At 38.7% G+C, this 21,071-nt stretch overlaps 1 protein-coding gene across 2 annotated transcripts in view; it reads left to right on the top strand.

The window, feature by feature from the left end:
• LOC118006534 (WD repeat-containing protein 70) overlaps positions 1-16,772 on the top strand; it is a 295,923-nt gene extending 279,151 nt beyond the window's left edge. For both annotated transcript variants that reach the window (XM_034999215.1, XM_034999216.1), the window contains one exon: positions 16,610-16,772. In XM_034999215.1, coding sequence (XP_034855106.1) covers positions 16,610-16,697 — 88 coding nt within the window. In that variant the 3' untranslated portion in view covers positions 16,698-16,772. The remainder of the gene's footprint in view (positions 1-16,609) is intronic.
• Positions 16,773-21,071: the final 4,299 nt, after the last annotated feature.

A 21,071-nucleotide genomic window follows, 5' to 3' on the forward strand; every position in this document is an offset into this window, starting at 1 on the left:
AATTTGCTAAACATAGTGAGCATCATTTGGATAAAAATTTGGCACTATCTCTACAAATTTAAAATGCAAATACCCTTTGACTTGGCAATTCTATTTCCAGAAGTTTTGCACATGTAGGAAAATATGTATGTCCAAAGATAATAAGTTCAATATTGTTTTGTTTTGTTTTGTTTTTTTAGATTTTATTTATTTATTTAACAGAGAGAGAGATAGGGAGAGCAGGAACACAAGCAGGGGGAGTGGGAGAGGGAGAAGCAGGCTTCCCGCCGAGCAGGGAGCCCGATGTGGGGCTCGATCCAAGGACCTTGGGATCATGACCTGAGCTGAAGGCAGACGCTTAACGACTGAGCCACCCAGGCGCCCCAAGTTCAGTATTGTTTATGAAAGCAAAAGATTGAAAACAATATAAATGTCCTTCAATGGGGTATTGTTTTAGAAAAGTATAACACATCCATATAATTAAAGATAACAAGAAAATACAAAGAATGAGCTACATATATAGGGATGGATGTGTCCCAGTTTCCTTAAGTAGAAAACTGACCAACAAGCAAAAACAGAAACCAGCTTGCAAAACATGCTGTCTGTATACCTGTGTTTTTACACAGTGGATGTACCTACACATATATCTGATCGTTTATACACAGACTCCCTCTGGGAGGAAATACAAGAAATGTGGGTGGTGGGTATCTTTTAGGTAGGAGAACAAAGGAGCGGGGAGGGGTGCGGGGTGGAGGGGCGTGAGGTGAAAGGGGCCTTCGAAGTTCTGTAGTCTGCCCATTAGTGCTGCTGGATTTTTTTCACTGTGCATGTAGTCCTTATAATCTCAGGCATGAAAATCACATATGATGTTAAAGTTAGATCCTTCATCAAAATAATTAGTTGTTAGAAATTAGAACAATAGCCTAGAAGTTCTAAGGCCAGCTTCCTGGCCTGGGTTCTAGCAAGGACTTACTATCCAGTAGGTCCTAAAAGTTATCTTCTCAGTGTCTCGTTTTCTTCAGTGGTAAGTATGGTCTTTGACACCTTCCTATAAATTATATATTGTTAATATCACTCAATAATCAGCAGTATTATTTCAGTGTTTATGGAAATACTTCAGTAATTTACTTTGCATGTAAACACACACAAACCTATTAGGAGCAGTTTGCTATCAAATGTATTTTAATGTAATCAGATTTAGGAATTTTTTCTTTCTTGGGTTTTGGTTTAGTTAGGAAGGCCACTGCATTCAAGATAATTCTTCAGATTCTCCCATCTTTCCATTAATATCTTTTTCTTTTAGAGTTAAATCTTTTATTCACCTGAAATTATTTTAGTGAAGGGAGTGAGAAAGGCGTATTCGTTTCCTGTGGCCACTGGAACAAATTACCACAAACATGGTGGCCTGAAAAACAGAAATGAATTCTCTCACAGTTCTAGAGTCCAGAAGTCCGAAATCAAGGTGTCACGGGGAGCCACACTCCATACAGAGGCTCTAGGGGAAATCTGTTCCAGGCCTCTGCTAACTTCAGAGGTTGCCTGCTAGCTTGGCTCGGAGTCATGTTGCCTCAGGCTCTTCTCAGTCCCCGCTTTGCCTAGTGGTTTTTGTTGGTCTCCTCTGGGATACCCATGATGTCATTTGGGGCCCACCCAAGATAATCTAGGATTATCTCCTCATCTTAAAATCCTTAGTCACATCTGCAAAGACCTTTTTTCCAAAATAAGGTCATATTCTCAGCTTCTAGGGATTTAAGGTAGATATTTCAGCTACCACAGTAGAGCTCCAATTTAATTTTTTCCTCTTGGTTAACCAGTTGCTATAACACTTTTTAATTGGATAATCTAGTTTTCCTCATTGAATTGAAATCACATCATTACACACACTGCACTTCCATATGAATTTAAACCCATTTATGGGCTCTCTGTTGTGCTCTATTATTTGGTCTATTCAAGGAGCAGTATCAGACTGTTTTCATTGTTGTAGGGCTGCCTGTTCTCATTCTTCTTCTTAGTAAAACTTTTCTATTTTTCAGGTTTCCATGACTTGAAGCTATGTAATAACACCCCCCCCCCCCAAATTCTTGGTGATACTTGTATTGGAATTGAGTTAATGTATATATTAACTTAGATTGAGTTTTACAATACTGGTTCTTTTAAACCAAGAGAAGGGTACGTCTTTCTATTCAGGCACATCTCTTTATCTCTCAGTAGTATTTTTAAGTGTTCTTTATATAGATCTTCCACATTTTCTTTTAATTTTGTTTCTAGTTATTTTATCTTTCTGTGCCATTGATAGAATCTTTTCTTCTGCTGAATTTATAACTCCTGTGTATATGGAAATGCTGTGTGGCCACATATATGTGTATTATTAATGTGTATATAGGCAGTCGTTTTATATACAGCTGTTTACCCTGTTTTCCTGCTGTTTCAATAATTCTTTACTCAGTTTGCTTGTAGTTTCCAGGCATAAAATTATATCATATGCAAATAATGATAAGTTTACCTCATCCTTTCTAATTATTTTAATTTACTTTTATTCTAATTTAAAAAAATTTTTATTTGAGTTTAGAGGACAAACAATGTTACATTACTTTCAGGTGTGCAACTTAGTGATTTGGCAAGTTTATACATTATGCTGTGCTCACCACCAGTGTAGCGCCCCTCAGTCCTGTTACATCACTGTTACAATATCATTGACTATATCCTCATGCTGTGCCTTTTATTCTGGTGACATATTCATTCCATAACTGGAAGCCTGTGTCTTCCACTCCCCTTCACCCATTTTGCCCAAACCCCACTCCCCTCCCCTGTGGCAACCATCAATTTGTTCTCTGTATTTATAGGTCTGATTCTGTTTTTTATTTGTTTATTCATTGTAGGGTTTTGTTGTTGTTGTTTTTGGGGTTTTTTTAGATTCCACTGGTGAGTGCAATCCTACAGTACTTGTCTTTCTCTGACTAACTTAGTTCACTTAGCATAATACCATCCAGGTCCATCCATGTTGTCTCATATGCCATGAACTTACCCCTTTTTATGGCTGTGTAATATTTCACTATGTGTATGTATATCTCACATCTTTCTTATTCATTTTTCTATTGATAGACATTTAGATTGCCTCATATCTTGGCTATTGTAATTAATGCTGCAATAAACATAGGGGTGCATATAATCTTTTCAAATTAGTGTTTTTGTTTTCTTTGGGTAAATTACCCAGTAGTGGAATTATTGGATCACATGGCATTTCTATTTTTAATTTTTTGAGGACCCTCCATACTGTTTTTCACAGTGGCTGCACCAGTTCACATTCCCACCAATAGTGTAGGAGGTTTTCTTTTCTCTACATCCATGCCAATACTTGTTGTTTCTTGTGTGTTTGATTTTAGTCATTCTGACTAGCGTGAGGTGATATCTCATTGTGGTTTTGAGTTGCATTTCCCTGATGATTAGTCTGTTGGCCATCTGTATGTCTTCTTTGGAAAAATGTCTATTTGGGTCCTCTGCCCATTTTTTAATCAGATTGTTGGGGGAGGCGTTTGGTGTTGAATTGCATAAGCTCTTTATATATTTTTAATATTAACCCCTTCTTAGATATGTCATTTGCAAATATCTTCTATTCAGTAGCTTGTCATTTAGTTTTGTTGATGATTTCCTTTGCTGTGCAGAAGCTTTTTATTTTGATGTAGTCCTACTTATTTATTTTTGTTTTTGTTTCCCTTGCCTCAGGAGACACATCTAGAAAAATGTTGTTACAGCCGATGTCAGAGAAATTACTGCCTGTATTCTCTTTTAGAATTTTTGTGGTTTCAGGTCTCACATTTAGATCTTTAATCCATTTTGAGGGTTTTTTGTGTGTATGGTGTGATAAAGGGGTCCAGTTTTCCTTTTTTGCATGTAACTGTCCAGTTTTTTTTAGCACCATTTATTGAAGACACTGTCTTTTCCCCGTTGCATATTCTTGCCTCCCTTGTCATAGATTGTTTAAGCATTAAAGTGTGGGTTTATTTCTGGGCTCTCTATTCTGTTCTATTTAAACTATGTGTCTTTTTTGTGCCAGTAACATATTGTTTTGATTAATACAGCTTTGTAGTATGTCTTAAAATCTGGTATTGTGATACCTCCAGTTTTGTTCTTTTTTCTTGGGATTGCTTTGGAAATTCAGGGTCTTTTGTGGTTCCATACAAATTTTAAGATTATTTGTTCTAGATTTGTGAAAAATGTTGTTGGTATTTTGATAGGGATTGCACTGAATTGCTTTGGGTAATATGGACATTTTAATAATGTTTGTTCTTCCAATCCATGAGCATGGAATATCTTTCCATTTGTTTGTGTCTTCAGTTTCTTTCATCAGTGTTTTATAGTTTTTGGAGTACAGTCTTTCACCTCTTTGGTAAAGCTTATTTCTAAGATTCTTTTTTTTTTTTTTAAAGATTTTATTTATTTATTTGACAGAGAGACAGCTAGAGAGGGAACACAAGCAGGGGGAGTGGGAGAGGGAGAAACAGGCTTCCTGCTGAGCAGGGAGCCCGATGTGGGGCTCGATCCCAGGACCCTGGAATCATGACCTGAGCCGAAGGCAGGCGCTTAACGACTGAGCCACCCAGGCGCCCCTATTTCTAAGATTCTTTTTGGTGCAATCATAAGTGGTATTGTTTTCTTAATTTCTCTTTCTGCTACTTTATTATTAGTGTGTAGAAACACTAATGATTTCTGGGTATTAATTTTGTATACTACAACTTTACTGAGTTCATTTATTATTTCTAGTAGTTTTTTGTTGGGGTCTTTAGGATTTTTTTATGTATAGTATCATGTCATCTGCCAATGGTGATGGTTTAACTTCTTTGCCATTATGGATGCCTCATTTCTTTTTCTTGTCTTATTATGGCTAGGACTTCTAGTACTGTGTTGAATAAAAGTGGCAAGAGTAGACATCCTTTTCTTATTCCTGATCTTAGAGAGAAAGCTCTCAGTTTTCACCACTGAATGTGATGTTAGCTGTGGGTTTTTCATATATGGCCATTAAAATGCTGAGGTATGTTCCCTCTAACCCCACTTTGTTGAAGGTTTTTATCATGGGTAGATGTTGCCCAATTTCTGTACTAGTTATCTAATTGTATTGACTAATACTGCCAGAACAATATTAAATAATTTCATGATAGCAGACATCTTTTTCTTAATTTGAACTTTAAAGGAGTGACTCCATTAGGTTAAATCAGGTAATTGCCCTTTTCGTAGGTGAAAAAAAGTCAAATATCGGCAATTTCACATTGTTCAATTTAATGATATTTCTCCATAAAGCATGATTTTGGAAAACTCATACATACAAGATGTTAAGGATGAATCCATATCTTTCTCTCCTATTTTTTCAATAACAATTTATTGAACACCTACTATAGGTCAGGTACTGTTCTAGATTATGGGGATATAGTAGTTTTTATGGAGCTTATATTCAAGTTGGCAGAGACAGGCAATAAGTAAGTCCCTAAATTTTAGATGATAGCTAGTGCAAAGAATAAAACTAAAATGGGGATGGGTGGATGTAGAGTAACTGGGGGAAGAAAAGGTTACTATTTTTTAGATACGATGATTGGGGTAAAACCTCTGCTTTGTGATTTTTGACTTGAATGAAATGAAGGAGTGAGCCATGTCGATATCAAAGGGAAGAGCATCCCATGCAAATAAAACACCATACAAAGACCAGAGGTATGTTCATCTGAAATAGATGCTGAATTTTATTGGATTCATTTATTGTATTTCTGTGAAAGTGATCATATGACTTTTCTACTTTGATCAGTGAATATGATGAAGTATATTATTGGATTTCCTCATATTGAATTATCCTTGCATCTTTGGTATGACCCTCACATGGTTATGGTTTATTCTTTGTCCTGTGTCAGACTGGCTTCAGAAAAATTTTGTATGCTTTTCTATATATACTCTCATACTGTTTTGAATACCATTAAATCTATCTACTTTGTAAAGATTTGCTAGAATTCACCTGTGAAACAGTCAGAACCTGGTGCTTTTGTGGAGGAGAGGGTAAATAGTGATTTCTTAATTTCTCTGTTTTCCATCCCCTCATGGTAAATACTCTGTTAGGATTTTCCAACTCTCCTGAGTGTGCTCAGTAATTAATATTTCCTGGGGATTCATTCATCCAGATTTTCAGCTTTCTTTAAATAGAATTACTTGAAGCGGAAGTTCTTTTTTTTTCGGTGAGCATTAACAAAAGGTCTTTTCCTGCATTATAGGCAATTTAGTTGTATTTACAGTTGAATAATGTGCTAGCTTAAGTATCAGCTCTGCCGAACGGGGAGAACAGGTAATGTCATGTCTTTTACCCTGCATGCGAGGAGACTGAAGCTTTCGGTCGACAGTGAGTGCAGCTAGCACTGTACCTCGCTCTCTCTGTCCCTCATTCAGTGAGCTTTTCAGAGGACTGCGCTCTCTGTGAATATATGCCCTGCTGCTGCTTTTTCCTCCCATCTCCTTCCTTCCACCCAACTTTGTCACCTTCCATTTATTGCATACTAACTAAGTTCATGGCACTGGCTGTGGCATGTGATTTGTTAGCCAGGATTGCAGTGCTATTTCTCCTGCGTTCACCTGCTAGAGTATACTGTTTACTGCCAAGTGGCAAAGTCTTCGAAGGGAAGCTAATATTTAAAAGGATCTTTTCGTAAAGGTCACTGTAATTGAGAATGTGTGTCTGGTTGTTTTTCTTCACTGCAATTGACTTGTGTCAGTGATGAAATGAAGATTTACTGTATCTCACTTTCTCACAGAAAAGCCCGATTAGACATTACATAAATCTCCCTGCTTGCACATGACATATACTCACCTTTGTTCTCCAGTGATGCTAACGGAGAGTCTTTGAACACTTTACCTGTGCCGATTGAGGACTCGAGTTTCATTCCTGGCACTAGCAGTGTAATAGCCATGGAAGTTTTAAAACACAGCAGGATCACGGAGGCCTCTTGTTCAGCCACACATGGTCAGATTGAATTACAGTTTCTTGTTAAAAGAAGTGGCTGTGGAGGGAGGGAAGAGGAGCTGGCTGGAGAGTGGGCAGGATATAGGTCCAGAATGCTATTAGCTTACACATCAGACAGAGATGGACGTGTGTGGGAGCCTGGCCCCTGGCCAGCAGCCTGCCAGCCTGACAGCTCTGTCAGCCATGGTCACTTTTCTTGCCAGATAAGCTGCCATTATTGCTGGTTCCATCGATTTAGTTTTCAGTGTGCGTGTCTTGTCAGATACAGGATGCTTGGATATATGTGTGTGTGTTAAAATATCATTCCCATCTATAAAGGATCCATTTAAAGTCATGTTGAATTAGTAGGCAGTATTTAAAGAGGTCATTCTTTGAATGAGTAAAGGTTTGTATATTATTTTTGCCAAGAAGAGACAGAAGCCCGCAGAGGAACATGTTAATTTTTTTCCTGAGTTATATTTAGGTGACTGATCGTCCCTGTCCACCATATTCCTGTGTAGAGGCCAGCATTTCTCAGAGTGGTTCTGTGGACTGCCTCGTGTCAGAATCCAGGGTGGGAGTAGGGGGTTAAAAATGCAGATTTCTGGACTGCACCTCAGACCAACTGAGATTCTGTGAGCTTGGAGCTGGAAATCTGCAACTTAAGAAGTTTCCCAGGTGATTATTTTGTGCACTAAAGTAAACCACAAATAAACCACAAATGATTTACCCCTAGAAAATTAAAATGTACAGAATAGATTATGCTGAAGAAACAGATTATTTACATAACAAATAATTTCCCCCAGTATTTTTTTTTTAAAGATTTTATTTATTTATTTGAGAGAGAGAGAATGAAAGACAGAGAGCATGAGAGGGAGGAGGGTCAGAGGGAGAAGCAGACTCCCCGCTGAGCAAGGAGCCCAATGCGGGACTCGATCCCGGGACTCCAGGATCATGACCTGAGCCGAAGGCAGTCGCTTAACCAACTGAGCCACCCAGGCGCCCCAGCCCCCAGTATTTTTTTTAATAATAAGGTGATGTGTTGTATTTAATATAGAAATTATTTTACCAAGTGTATTATGCTACATACAACTTTTTGAAAACATACTTTTTATATGAAGTGAGGAATAGGTGATAGCCAAAGCAAAGGGTATAATAATAATAATAATAATGACACTTTTATTATACTTACACTGTGCCAATCTTGTTTAAGAACTTTATATATATTATTCATTTAATCTTCACAACAGCCCTGTGAAGGAAGCGGTATTATTGTCCCCATTTTACAGATGAGGAAGTTGAGGCTTGTAACTTGACTAAAGCCACGCAGGTAGCAGGCGGCAGAATTGGGATTTGAAGGCAGGCAGTCTGGCTTCGGAGTCAGGCTTCTGCTCTTGACGACGACAGTGTACTGCTTCTCATCACAGAGCAGCTGGTGGCAGTTTTTTAAAAAATTGAAGTACTCGTGAAGCTGAAAAGACTACCGTGTGAGCCAGCACGGCAGAGCCGAGCGCTAGACTGAGAACCGGAAGTTCCGGGGTGTCGTTCCGCGGGCGCTGTGTTGACCTGGCCGGAGGCTGTTTCCGGTGTGTGAATGTGTGGAGAGAGCGGGGCTACGCTCACGGGAACGCCGGCTTGTGGGGCTGGGCGGCCGCAGGCCTGTGTGCTCTCCAAGATTTTATCCTTCTAACTTGTTTAGCCATTTGGTGATAAGGCAGGGAATGGTGTGATTTTAGAGGGTTCCTTTTGTCTTCCTTTTCTCTTTCTCTTTTTGTTTCCCATTTCCACAGGTTTCATGTTTGTCCCCTTTTCTGCCCTCACCCAGGCTTTGAACTCACACACCCGGCATTATGAGTTAGTGTGCCCTCTTTAATGAGTCCGAGATATGTTTATCTATTTTCCAAAATATTATGTGTTCATTTTTTGAAGAAAATAGAACATTCTTTTTTTTTTTTTTTTTTTAAGATTTTATTTATTTATTTGACAGAGAGAGACACAGCGAGAGAGGGAACACAAGCAGGGGGAGCAGGAGAGGGAGAAGCAGGCTTCCCGCCGAGCAGGGAGCCCGATGCGGGGCTCGATCCCAGAACCCTGGGATCATGACCTGAGCCGAAGGCAGGCGCTTAACGACTGAGCCACCCAGGCGCCCCTAGAACATTCTTTATCTAGAAACATCATGTTGCATCTCATCTTCCTATTCATCCCTAATATTTAAAAAAAAAAACTATCTTTGATTAGCTCTTCACCAGAAAGAAGGGCCCATTTCAAATGGAATCTTTTGGTCAAGCCCTTTATTTAATCTTAATAATTCTGCAATTGTGATGACTGGGTCACAGTTCATCTGGACCACATTCATTCTAACAGGGTTAACAAGTGTGTCAGATTGTCAGGTCATGGCTATAATTGACTTTGGCTTTGAGGTTTTCCTTCATAATAAACAATGGGCCCTGAGCCAAAAAAGCTTGTGGTTTATATTCACATACTGATGATTGAATATTACAAGTGATTTCTCCTCATACTCATTCTGTGACCCTGGAACTGGCTTTTTGCTTTTTGAATGAATCATATCAGAAGAATATCCATAATTAAAAAGAATGTGACCTGTGCACTTTCCATTGCAGCTGAAAACATTCTGAGATTGTTCTGTGGCCTGAGCACTAGGAAGGGAGTGTAGAAGGCCTAGGTTAGAGCTTAGTGAGAAGAGAGAAGACAGCCCTGCTGACAGTTTGAATCTGTCGCACAAACGGTGCACCCCAGAAATGTCCTCATACAATATTGCAGGGGGAATCTTTATTCATTACTGACTATTCTACATAAAATTCCTCTGGATGGAAACACTGAAGGTGGGACTCAGTTTTTGTTGGGCTTCTGACATTTTTCCATTAACACAGTTGCTGGGAAAGACTCGCTTTGTACAAATACGTCTGAGAATTCAGTTTAAAAAATGTCCCAAGGGGAAAATTATTCAGCAAGTAGTATCATCTAAATAGAATTGATAGATTTGAGAAAGACATTTGCTTAAACTTTTATCTTTGCTTCATGAAATATTAACTATTAGCAAATGCAGAGTTTACTGAAGCTAAAACAAAATGAAACAAAAAACCTTTCGGCCCTTCTCTGATTATTTAATGGTTCATAACAATAACTATGTTGATATGTAATCTGTTCTTTTCTTGGTAATTCTAGTAAACAAGTTGACATATATAGTCAAGTGAAAAATGTTTACTATTCACCAAGTGAGTTAATCAAACTGGAAAACACGTTTCACAACCAGCCTTCTGTAAGTTTAAGTTTTCAGTTAACACTTAGAAAAATGGGTCAGTGTGGGCCATAAACGAGTAAATTAGATAGTTGGATAAAGCTGATTTCAATAAGGTGGGTTACTCTTTTGGTCCTCAGTGAGGTTTACCGTGTCCCTACTGACCTGTTGAGCAACCGCGGTGATTATACCCTTGGCTGAATGGAATGTTCCCCTTACCTCGTTTTCCTTCAGGTCAGTCTCTTTATAGGCTTTGTTTTGGGCAACTGACATAAATCTTCCATGAGGCTGGCAGTTTGAGTTGGCAACTTCCTGTCACTTGAGAAAGCAGGTATAGAATCCTGGAGGAACTGATTAAATAGATGGGAATGGGTCAGAAAGGGAAATACTTTTTTCTCAAGGTGGTGAAATAGATCTCTTGCTCATTTTTTATTTATATGTGTTATTTCCTAAGTTCAGTTATTTCCGTGTGTTCAGTGTCCATTTGGTTTGGTTTGTTTTTCTCTTCCTTATGGAAGCACCCAACAAAGTCTGTGTTACAATCAGTGTGCAAATTCTGTTTCTTCAAGCAGCCCAGAAAGGAATCCACTTTTGTGGCCGGTGACAATGTTAATAGAGACTTGGAGTATTTTGTTGTTGTTTATTTGTTGGTTTCCTATTGGTTTTAAAAGCAGGGACTTCTGGACTAACTTTTAAGTGTTTTCAAATCCATTAGCACTTTTTTTTTTTTTTTTTGCATGTGTCATTTTACTCCTGCTTGGCATTGTTGATTTATTTTTATAGTAGTTATCTATGTCAAGGGCAAATAAGGCCATCCCCCAGGGAAGAAATCTTTTGGTTCTATTCCTAACTCTGCCTAATCATCTCTGTTTCTCATTGTCTTAAAAAGTAGTGACTGAAGAAATCCATTGTAAATGCCCTAGATAATCTGAATTTAATTTTTTGGGGGGGGGGGATCTTTCTCATATATGAGTTTCCAAATTGTTTCAAAAGAATAACTGCTGGAAATACATTTAAAAATAACAGTTGCTGAAAAGAAAGAATAGCTGCAAGATTTAAAGCTGTAATTCTCTCACTTTGCTTCTGTAAAACGCTGGCATTCTCTAGACTAGACAGAGATGTTCAGTGTACGCAAGTCAAATGCCCTTTTTGGAGGAACCTGGTCTTTATTCAGCAAACCACATATAGCTCTTATGGAAGGCTCTGGATGGTGCCGTGAGAACGTTGGTATTGGGGGCAGGATGGATTGGAACACGGGAAACTTCTCTCTGTGGGCTACATCTCCCTTTACCTGCTCATGCCTCACTCCCAGGGATTAAAGACTGCTCTTTCAGGGGTGGGCCTGTGAGAGTACGGCCTCGAACCCCATTCTTTCACCCAGTCTTCAGTGGCATCATCTAGGGCCGGCTTCTTCCAAGGTGAGAAGTACTTTCCTACAGTTAAAGGAGGCTCGTCAGGTGTCAAAGTTGATGTTAAGAAGACAGACTCTTACTCCACAGCCTGGTTTCAGAGCCCTGCTTTACTTCTTTCTTTCCCCAGCTGGGAGGGAAGGTGTTCCCACAGGTGCTGTTCAGTGCGCTCTACCAACCGGTGCTCATGAGGGAAGTGTAGGAACTGAGAGTAAGCATGCAGGAAATTGTAGAGCAATTTGATACATTTTTGGAATCTAATTAAAATTTGGATTTGCACTTTGCAGTCTTTTTATTTTTCTAGAAATACAGTATTTGTCTGCAAGGGATTGGAAATTAGAAAACAAAGCCTGGCCTTGCACCACAGATGGTTTGAGAAGCGCTGCTGTATGCAGGGCCCCAGATTGGAGGCTAAGGCCTTCTCCAGGGTGCCTCCTATTTATTCTAGTAGCAGGTTCATTATTCCTTATTCCCAAGTCCAAGAGTCTGGTTCTTCTTTTTTTAATAAAAAAAAAATTTTTTTAATGTTGGTAAAATATACATAACCTAAAATTTACCCTCTTAACCATTTTTAAGTGTACATTTCAGTCCTGTTAAGTACATTCACTTTGTTGTGCAGCCAATCTTCAGAACTCTTCTCATCTTGCCAAACTAAAACTCTATACTCACTAAACAAGAGCTTTTCCTTTCCTCCTCTATCTAGTCCCTGGCAACCACCATTCTGCTTTCTGTTCTCATGGGTATGACTCTCTTGGTACTGTATATAAGTGGAATGACACAATATATGTCTTTTTGTGACTGGCCTATTTCACTTAGCATAATGTCCTTAAGGTTCATCTATGTAGCATTTGCCAGAATTTCTTTCCTTTTTAAGGCTGAATAATATTTCATTGTACGTATCACCACATTTTGTTTATCTGTTCTTCTATCCACGATACTTAGGTTGCTTCCACCTTCTGACTATTCTAAGTAATGTTGCATTGAACATGGGTGTACAAATATTTCTTTAAGACCCCACTTTCAGTTCTTTTGGGCATACTTCCTGAAGTGGAATTGCTAGATCACATGGTAATTTTATTTTTAATTTTTTGAGGAACTACTGTGTTGTTTTCCATAGAGGCTGCACCATTTTACATTCCTACCATCACTGCTCAAGGGTTCCAGTTTCCCCACATCCTGGCCAATACTTGGTATTTTGTTTGGGTTTTGTTTGTTTGTTTGTTGTTTGATAGTAGCCATCCTGGTGGGTGTGACGTGTTATCTCATTGTGGTTTTGATCTGCATTTCCTTAATGCTTAGCAATATTGAGCATCTTTTTATGTGCTTGTTAGTCTTTTGCTGTCTTCTTTGGAGAAATATCTATTGAAGTCCTTTGCCCTGTTTTTAAATGGTTGTTTGGGGTTTTTTTGTTGTTGTTGTTTTTGTTGTTATTGTTGAGTTGTAGGAGTTCTTTATATATTCTAGGTATTAATCCCTTACAAAATATATGATTAGCAAATATTTTCTCCCTTTTCATAGGTTGCCTTTTCAGTCTGTTGATTGTATCCACTGATACACAGGTTTTAAATTTGATGTAGTTCAATTTATCTGGGGTTTTTATGTGCTTATGCTTTTGGTGTCTTACCAAAGAAATCATTGCCATATCCAATGTCGTAAAGCTTTTCCATGGTATTTTTACAGTTTTTGCTCTAGGTTTAGGTCTTTCATCCATTTTGAGTTAATTTTTGCATATGGTATAAGGTAAGGGTCCAGTTTTATTTACTGCTTTTGGTACAATTTTGCCAGCACCATTTTTTGAAAGGAGCCTACTTCTTACACTCAGGTATTCCCTACCTGGCCAATAAAATGAAAGACAAAGTGGTAAACAGCACTGCTGGGAAAATTTGGACACTAGCTTCTCCTTGGGGGAAGGAGAGCCTGGCTGTCTGAAAGCTAACTGTCATGATTTCATGTTGCATATACATAATATGGTTATTTTACTGGTAATATTGTTATTAGTTCAAAAACTGAAATTTAAAATACTAAATTTCGTGGAGTTCCTCAAAGAGACCATTCTACCTTCCAAACAAATTCGTATCCCCTAAGTTAAGATACCTGGAGAGACAAAAGAAACTGTTGTGATCTGGTAATTCAGCCTGACAGTCTAAGTGATTCTGATGTAAAAGTTTACTCAGTGAATTTTTCTGAGTTTAGGGCTGGGGGGAAGAGTTATCTCCTTTGAAAACTAATACATTTCCTTTGTCTTTGTCTTGACTACTAGGAAATTGAGTGTTGTATTATTATGTTTACCCTTCTCCTTATTCGTTTTGATTTTCTTTACAAGTCCATTTTATTGAGGTATAATTTATGTATAATAAAATGCAAAATGCACCCATTTCAAGTCTTGACAAATGTATACACCCAGGTAATCACTTCAGTCAAGATGATGGAACATTTCCATCCCCCCCAAAACATTCCCCATGCCTCCTCACAATCATTACTCCCTTTCTGCCCTCTGTGAAATAGTTCCATTCATTCTGTGCCCTTCCAGTTAGCCACCAACTTGCAAAAAATACTTTTGGGAAGTAGGTACAATATGAGAGCAATTACTTAAATGAAATAACCTTTTTAAACTGTAGATTCTGTTCTTCCTGTGATCTGTCATTTAATTTCTTTTTTTATTTCCAAAAAAACACCATTAAAATTTCTTAGTACTTAAGTCTCATTGCAACTAACATCGATGAGCTGGTGTCTTTTTTTTTTTTTAATTTTATTATGTTAGTCACCATACAATATATCATTAGGGTTGTTTTTTTTTTTTTTTTTTTGGTTTTTTGATGTAGTGATCCACAATTCGAGCTGGTGTCTTAGGATGCATTGCCAGATATGGTTACAAGACCATGTTATTTTTTTCTCTTTAGAAATTAAACATCTAATTCAAAGGATTTTTAAACCACATTGTTCCCATATTGGTTTGTCCATACCTCAGCAGTCCACATATTTGCCAGAAGATGAAATATGTAATGAGCACCAGTTGCCCTACTGTTGCATGTTAGAGAGCTGGGGTTGGGGGAAGAGGAGCGGGGGTGCTTTCTAGTAACTCAGCAACTCATGACCTATGAAAATCTGCAGCTGTTTTTGGAAATGTTAGAGCTATGACCTGTTCGTAGATGTCATAACAGTGTCTTGAAGTGACAAGAATTTCAACTGACTGGATTGTGTATGGGGACACCATGGGCTGCAGGTAGGTGTGTGGATCACTAGAGAGACAGGAGTTTTGACTAACCTATGCATGAGGAATTCCAGTACATGGCTTGCATCAGAGCACCATCAGGGTGAATGTGGATGGTTTATACTTCTTCCCAGGATAATAAAGAGACAGCAACAAGTAACATAAGGTTTTAACCCTGTTTTCACTTGTCAAAGAAAAGGAATGGTTGTTGTCATTATTTTAACATTCTGGAATTACCTTGATATAATGAATTGAATTCAAGATGAAGATGTGAGTTAAAATATATCTTTAGATATAGGGCTTTAATATTTCCTCGTAATGTGTGCAGCCACTCTGGAAAACAGTAATGGAGGAGGTTCCTTAAAAAGTTAAAAACAGAACTACCCTACAATCCAGCAATTGCACTACTAGGTATTTACTCAAAGGATACAAAAATACAGATTCGAAGGGACACATGCACCCTAATGCTCATAGTAGCATTATCAATAATAGCCAAACTATGGAAAGAGCCCAAATGTCCATCAATTGATGAATGGATAAAGAAGATGTGGTATATATATATATAATGGAATATTACTCAGCCATCAGAAAGAATGAAATCTTGCCATTTGCAATGACGTGGATGGAGCTAGAGAGTATTACGCTAAGTGACCTAAGTCAGTCAGAGAAAGACAGATACCATATGATTTCACTCATATGTGGAATTTAAGAAACAAAACAGATGAACCTATGAGAAAGGAAAAAAAAGGAGAGGGCAAACCATAAGAGACTCCTAACGATAGAGAACAAACTGAGGGTTAATGGAGGGGGGTGGGGGGATGGGCTAAATGGGTGATGGGCATTAAGGAGCACACTTGTTGTGATGAGCACTGAGTGTTATATGTAAGTGATGAATTACTAAATTCTCCTGAAACCAAAAAAATAAGAAAGCTTTCAAAAAATATTTCCTTGTAATGTGATAGAGCTGTTTTTAAAAGGGAATCAGCAGTAGCATAACCAAAAGGAGCATAAATTATAACCATTTCACATATTCTTGAAATTATTTTCTGTGTGAATGGTGTAAAAAGAAAAGTCATTGAACCAGGTATGTTTACAAAGCCCAGAACATCCTAATGCAAAGATCGCTTTTGAGGCACCATGTGCCAATATTACAACAATGGTAGTCAGTGATGCATCCTAAAATGCTTGACATTTCCGTGCACTGAACTGGGTTTTGGAGTGGAGAGAATGTCCCATCTGTTTGTTTTGTTGTTTTATTTTTGCTGGCAGGGCTCAAGTTACTCTGTATGTTATCTATCATTTTAGACTCATTAAATAAGAAAGCAATTACCTCAAATTCTCCTGTTCATGTGCACCATAATCACATGTATTTGGACTACTTAATTCTAGGAACAATGCAGAGAGCTGTAAATAAAGATCATGTGTGTTCTTGCGTGGTGACTATAATTTGGACTCCTAAACAGTCCTAATTAGCCTGAGTTTGAACTAGAGGATGGTTATGAATATACAAGATTTTACTGAATTTGATGTATTTTCATTTTATTTAAGAAAAGGACAGCATACAGTCTGCCACAGAGGGAAATCTTTAAGAGAATCTTTGGCTCTTTTGATGAACAAAATTAAATTTCTGTTATCCTTTTCTTTGCCAGAAGTTTAATGATATTTAATAATTGAGATGTAGTTGATCCCCAGATGTGCTTCCACTTGATGAAAGTAGCAAAGTCTAATCTAATAAACACTTGCTGACTAAATTTTTCCTCTTTTCATTAACTTTCTTTTAGGACTCAACCCAAAACCATGTTTGCCCAAGTTGAATCTGATGATGAGGAAGCAAAGAATGAGCCAGAATGGAAAAAGCGTAAAATTTGAAGACTCTCACATGAGAGCTGTTTGCATGAGGGGGAGTGATATTGGACAGTTGTTTTGTTTTGTTTTGTTTTTTAAATGAAATAAAAAATACATTTTTATGAACACCTTTTGTAGTTTGCATTATTGAACCTTTCAAAAGATTGGTAGCTACCCTTCACTAAAATTGTGCTTCTATTTTCTTAACTACAACTATGAATCTGTATTATAAATAAATAAGAAACAGATTCTTAGCCTATTACCAAGTAGTTTAGGAACTTTATTCAACAATTAATTGGTCTTGTACAGATTCTTATAACGTTGAGGGAGGGAAATGTACATTGAAATGGACATGTGTCTTGAGCAATTCTAGGAGCATAATATGGAAGTAGACATCAAAAAGTTTCATATTTCTGTATAATTTCACAATAATTGTTTACATGATTATAAATAATTAGGCTGAGCTCAGGCTTTAAAAGCATTGCCGTACTAGGAAAGAAGAACATGTATCTGATTATCCTTAAAGAGCAGAATACAGTGTTTAGGATTTAGGAAGCAGGCTTTGAAGTCAGACCCATGTGGGTTCAAACCTTGGCCCTGCTCTTTACTGTCTAGGTCACCTTGGGAGTTATTAAACTTCTGTCTTCTAGCCTCAGATGATGATAGCACCACCCTCATAGGTTTGTTACAGGATTAGATGAGATATTCCTTGGATAGCGTTTGGTATAGTACCTGGCGTGTAATGAATATATACCATTTCCTATTTTAAAATAGAGCTAATGATACCTACTTTGCCGGATTTTTATCACTGTTAAATTGGAAAAATATGGAAATGTTTTGTACCTATAATTAGAAGACATTAAAACATTGTTCTAAAAGACCGTTGTGCTTTTGTGGCTAGAAAACTAAAACAAAAGTTGGCAGTTTGCCCAAAGTAATAATGAGTCAATAGAATAAAATTCTGTGGACTGCTTTCACACAGACCTGGGGTAATAATATTGCATGTCAAATAGTCCCCTCTAGAAAATTCAGGAATTTTTAATCCTCTTGCCTTTTTCCCTCCTGCTCTCATTTGTCCTGGTGAATTAAATAATTCTAAAAATGAATGAATGATGACCCAAAATGTGTGTTGGAAGGTTGCAGGCCTCACATATGCACCCCCTCCCCAAAAATCTTTTTTACGAAGATCACGGTACACAGCCTTCCTGCCCCTGCAGTTCTGGGGTGGGTGGCAGTGGGCATTCCTCTATAAATAAATCCTAAAATCTTTCATTCTTGTCATCTACTCTCTGTCCTTTTCCTCTTCCAGCCCCATCTTCATGCTATTCCCCTTCCCTCATCACTTAGCTTATAGGTAATAAGAACTAACTTTTGCTATGTGCCTACTTTCTGATGACTTCTATTCTGAGTTCTTTACCTGCAATAGCTCATTTAATCTTCACAAAAAAACCCATGAGTAGGTAAAATTGCTAAACCCATTTTACAGACAGAAGAGATTCAAGAAGTCAATCTATCTGAGATTATAGTTAGGGAAGGCTATACGAAGACACCCAAGATTTCTAAGCACCAGTAATTAACAAACTGCTCCAAGTTTCCTATTTCTGTTGAAATATACTTCATCCAAAATCAATTATAGACCAATATTTTGTTCCAAGTGCTTAGGATTTGTAAATTTACGGTTTCTTGGATAAAATTTACTGAAAGCATTTTGTGTTTTTTTCCTGTCTTAACATAAATATTGCACCATATGGAAGTATTCGTCTTGCATAGCCAAAAGTTGTCATGGAGGGTTGGAGGGAGGAATAAAAACTTGATCATAGTGGTCTTGGCGGAGCCTGCTATGATGTAAGGGGAGAGAAAGAATTAGCACGAAGATGATTTTCTCATTGTTACCACAACACAAGTGGCCCTTTTCAGGCTTGAGATGATTATCTCACTTGAGAATTTGATACAAAATTATTTTTCCACACAAGATTGGCAAAAGACACATAGGATTTCCATATCAATTTTGGTGAATGAGGACCTCAGAACCAGGACTGGACGAATAGTGGGTGCTCACTGGACCTGTAGTCCCATCACAAGGGTAGAATCTCCAGTTGGTATTCCCCAGGCCCTCACACTCCCCATGCCCCTCGGGCCTCATTATCTTACCCCATACAACGTTACATTCCCTATCTCGGTCAACTGCATTTCTATTTGCTCAAATAAGGGACCTGGAAGTCATAATAATGACTCTTCCCTTACCCCCCCACCACCTCATGTAATCATTTGCCAGTTTCCATCCATGCCATCTGCTGACCATCTTCTATTTGACCTTCACCTCTTTCCCTGCTGCCCCTGCTAGAATTTAGTCCCTCTTAGCCCTCACCAGGACCTCCCAGGAGCCTCCCTCCCATCTAATCTCCCTGTTTTTCATTTGGTCTTCATCAAATCCATCTTTTATTCTGCCATCAGACTTAGCTTTCTAAAACTAAAACCCATCATTTCATCCCTCTGCGTAGAGCCTTTTGGAGCATCTGTGTCAGGAGTTTGAACCCATTTGTGTGGCTCTTAGGATGCCCACATTTGGCCTCTCCCCGTCTTTCCGGCTTTAACTCCTGCTGATCTTGCACATGCTTCTCAGTTCCAGCAACTCTGAATCTGGGAAGTACCAGGTGCTTTGCACCTCAGTGCCTTTGCACATACTGTCCCGACTTCTTCCCTTGTCTGCCTGTTTGTTTTTGAATATGAGGATCGGGGGCGCCTGGGTGGCTCTGTCGGTTAAGCGTCTGCCTTCAGCTCAGGTCGTGATCCCAGACTCCCAGGATCAAGTCCGGCATTGGACTCTGCTCAGCAGGGAGTCTGCTTCTCCCCCTCCCACTCCCCCTGCTCATGTTCTCTCTCTTTCACTCTCTCTCTCTCAAATAAATAAATAAAATCTTTAAAAAAAAAGAATATGAGGATCAATGTCACCTTTCCTGAGCAGCCTTCCGACCCACCCTGGCAGACAATTTGTTGGTCCCTCCTTTGCCCCCATGGTTGCTTACATACCTCTATGCTGCGGCCCTTATATGTTCATTGTAAGTGTGTGTGTGTGGCTTGTGGGCTTGAGTGTGTTTCTCCCACTGGGATGTAGGTTGTAAAAACTAAAGCACACTGGGTTCTGTGAATGTTCAATGAATTTGTTTAATGAGTGAGAGGAGCCATATTTTATTCACATTTGTATTCCTAGCCCTTAGCCCCAAGAAAGGGTTAAAATTTAAATATTTGGCAGAGGGAAAGAGAGAAACAGGGAAGGGTAAGGAAAGGATGGAAAAAGAATGAGGTGTGAAAAAGCATTTCTGCCTCACCAGTGGGAAGGAAGATCGTTAGTACGGAAGCTCGGTCTCTATCTGGGCTGCTTGGCCTTTCTCTGTTGGGGTTTATTGATTATTGTGATTATTGATATTGTGAGGAAACAGGATTGTAAACAGTTGCCTGTGTTTTAGCTGGCATGGCCTAAAAGCCCTAAGCCATCATGACATCCTCTGGCACTCCCCTCCTATCCTGAATCACCAAAGATCTGAGATATCTCTAGCATGGGGGTTCTTAACCTAAGCAGGGTGTCTGTGAATGCCCCAAAGTATGCAGTGCACTTTGCTTATGCTAATGAGCATCTTTCCGTAGGGAGGATCCACAACATTAATTAAAATTCTGGGTTATTGGGTCATCTCCCAAGAGGACTGGGTAAATTGGGCCATCCAGATTTGAAAATCAGGACATAACTGTCACACACATTCACGTACGCACAAAATACCAAACAGAACAAACTAGACCCAAACCGCTAACATCACTGGCTCTTGTTTAGTCTTAGGCCATTGATCTTGTTGCTTTGTAGTCAGACCTAAATTTTTGTTCTTTAAAGATGATTAGCCTTCTGTCCCATAAGCAGCTAAAGAGATCAGCTTTAGGATTCCCTGAAGGCAGCATCCAAAGGTAAGTGCTTCTTTATGTGATCTAAGAATGAATATTATGAGATTTGAGCCAATTTGAGAAAAGCTTTTAGGAGTCGATATTACTATTTCAGGCATCTGTGAGCCCTTCAGTGTTTAATAACCAATGAATCAGGTTTGGTAGGAAATAAGGAGGGTAACCAGATGCCTACTTAGATGTGTACATCCAACCTGGGTCACTGGCCCTTTAGAGGTGACATGCTTCATTCATTTGTCTTCTTGTGTGTGAGGAGGTCAGGAAGTGGGGGAGGGTTGTTAAATGCCGTTTGAAAAGTGTCTGGAATGGAGTATACCACAAGGCCCCATGACCATGACTCGAATTTACTCAACACCCTCATCAAAGAACTGACTGGGGGAGAAGCGCCTATAGGTGGGAGATCTTGTGTGTATGTGTGTGGGTCTAGGGGTATATAGGTGGAGAAGGGGC

The sequence above is a fragment of the Mirounga leonina genome, unplaced genomic scaffold, assembly GCF_011800145.1.
Source record: "Mirounga leonina isolate KUSES-001 unplaced genomic scaffold, KU_Mleo_1.0 Mir_97, whole genome shotgun sequence".
Taxonomy (NCBI): domain Eukaryota; kingdom Metazoa; phylum Chordata; class Mammalia; order Carnivora; family Phocidae; genus Mirounga; species Mirounga leonina.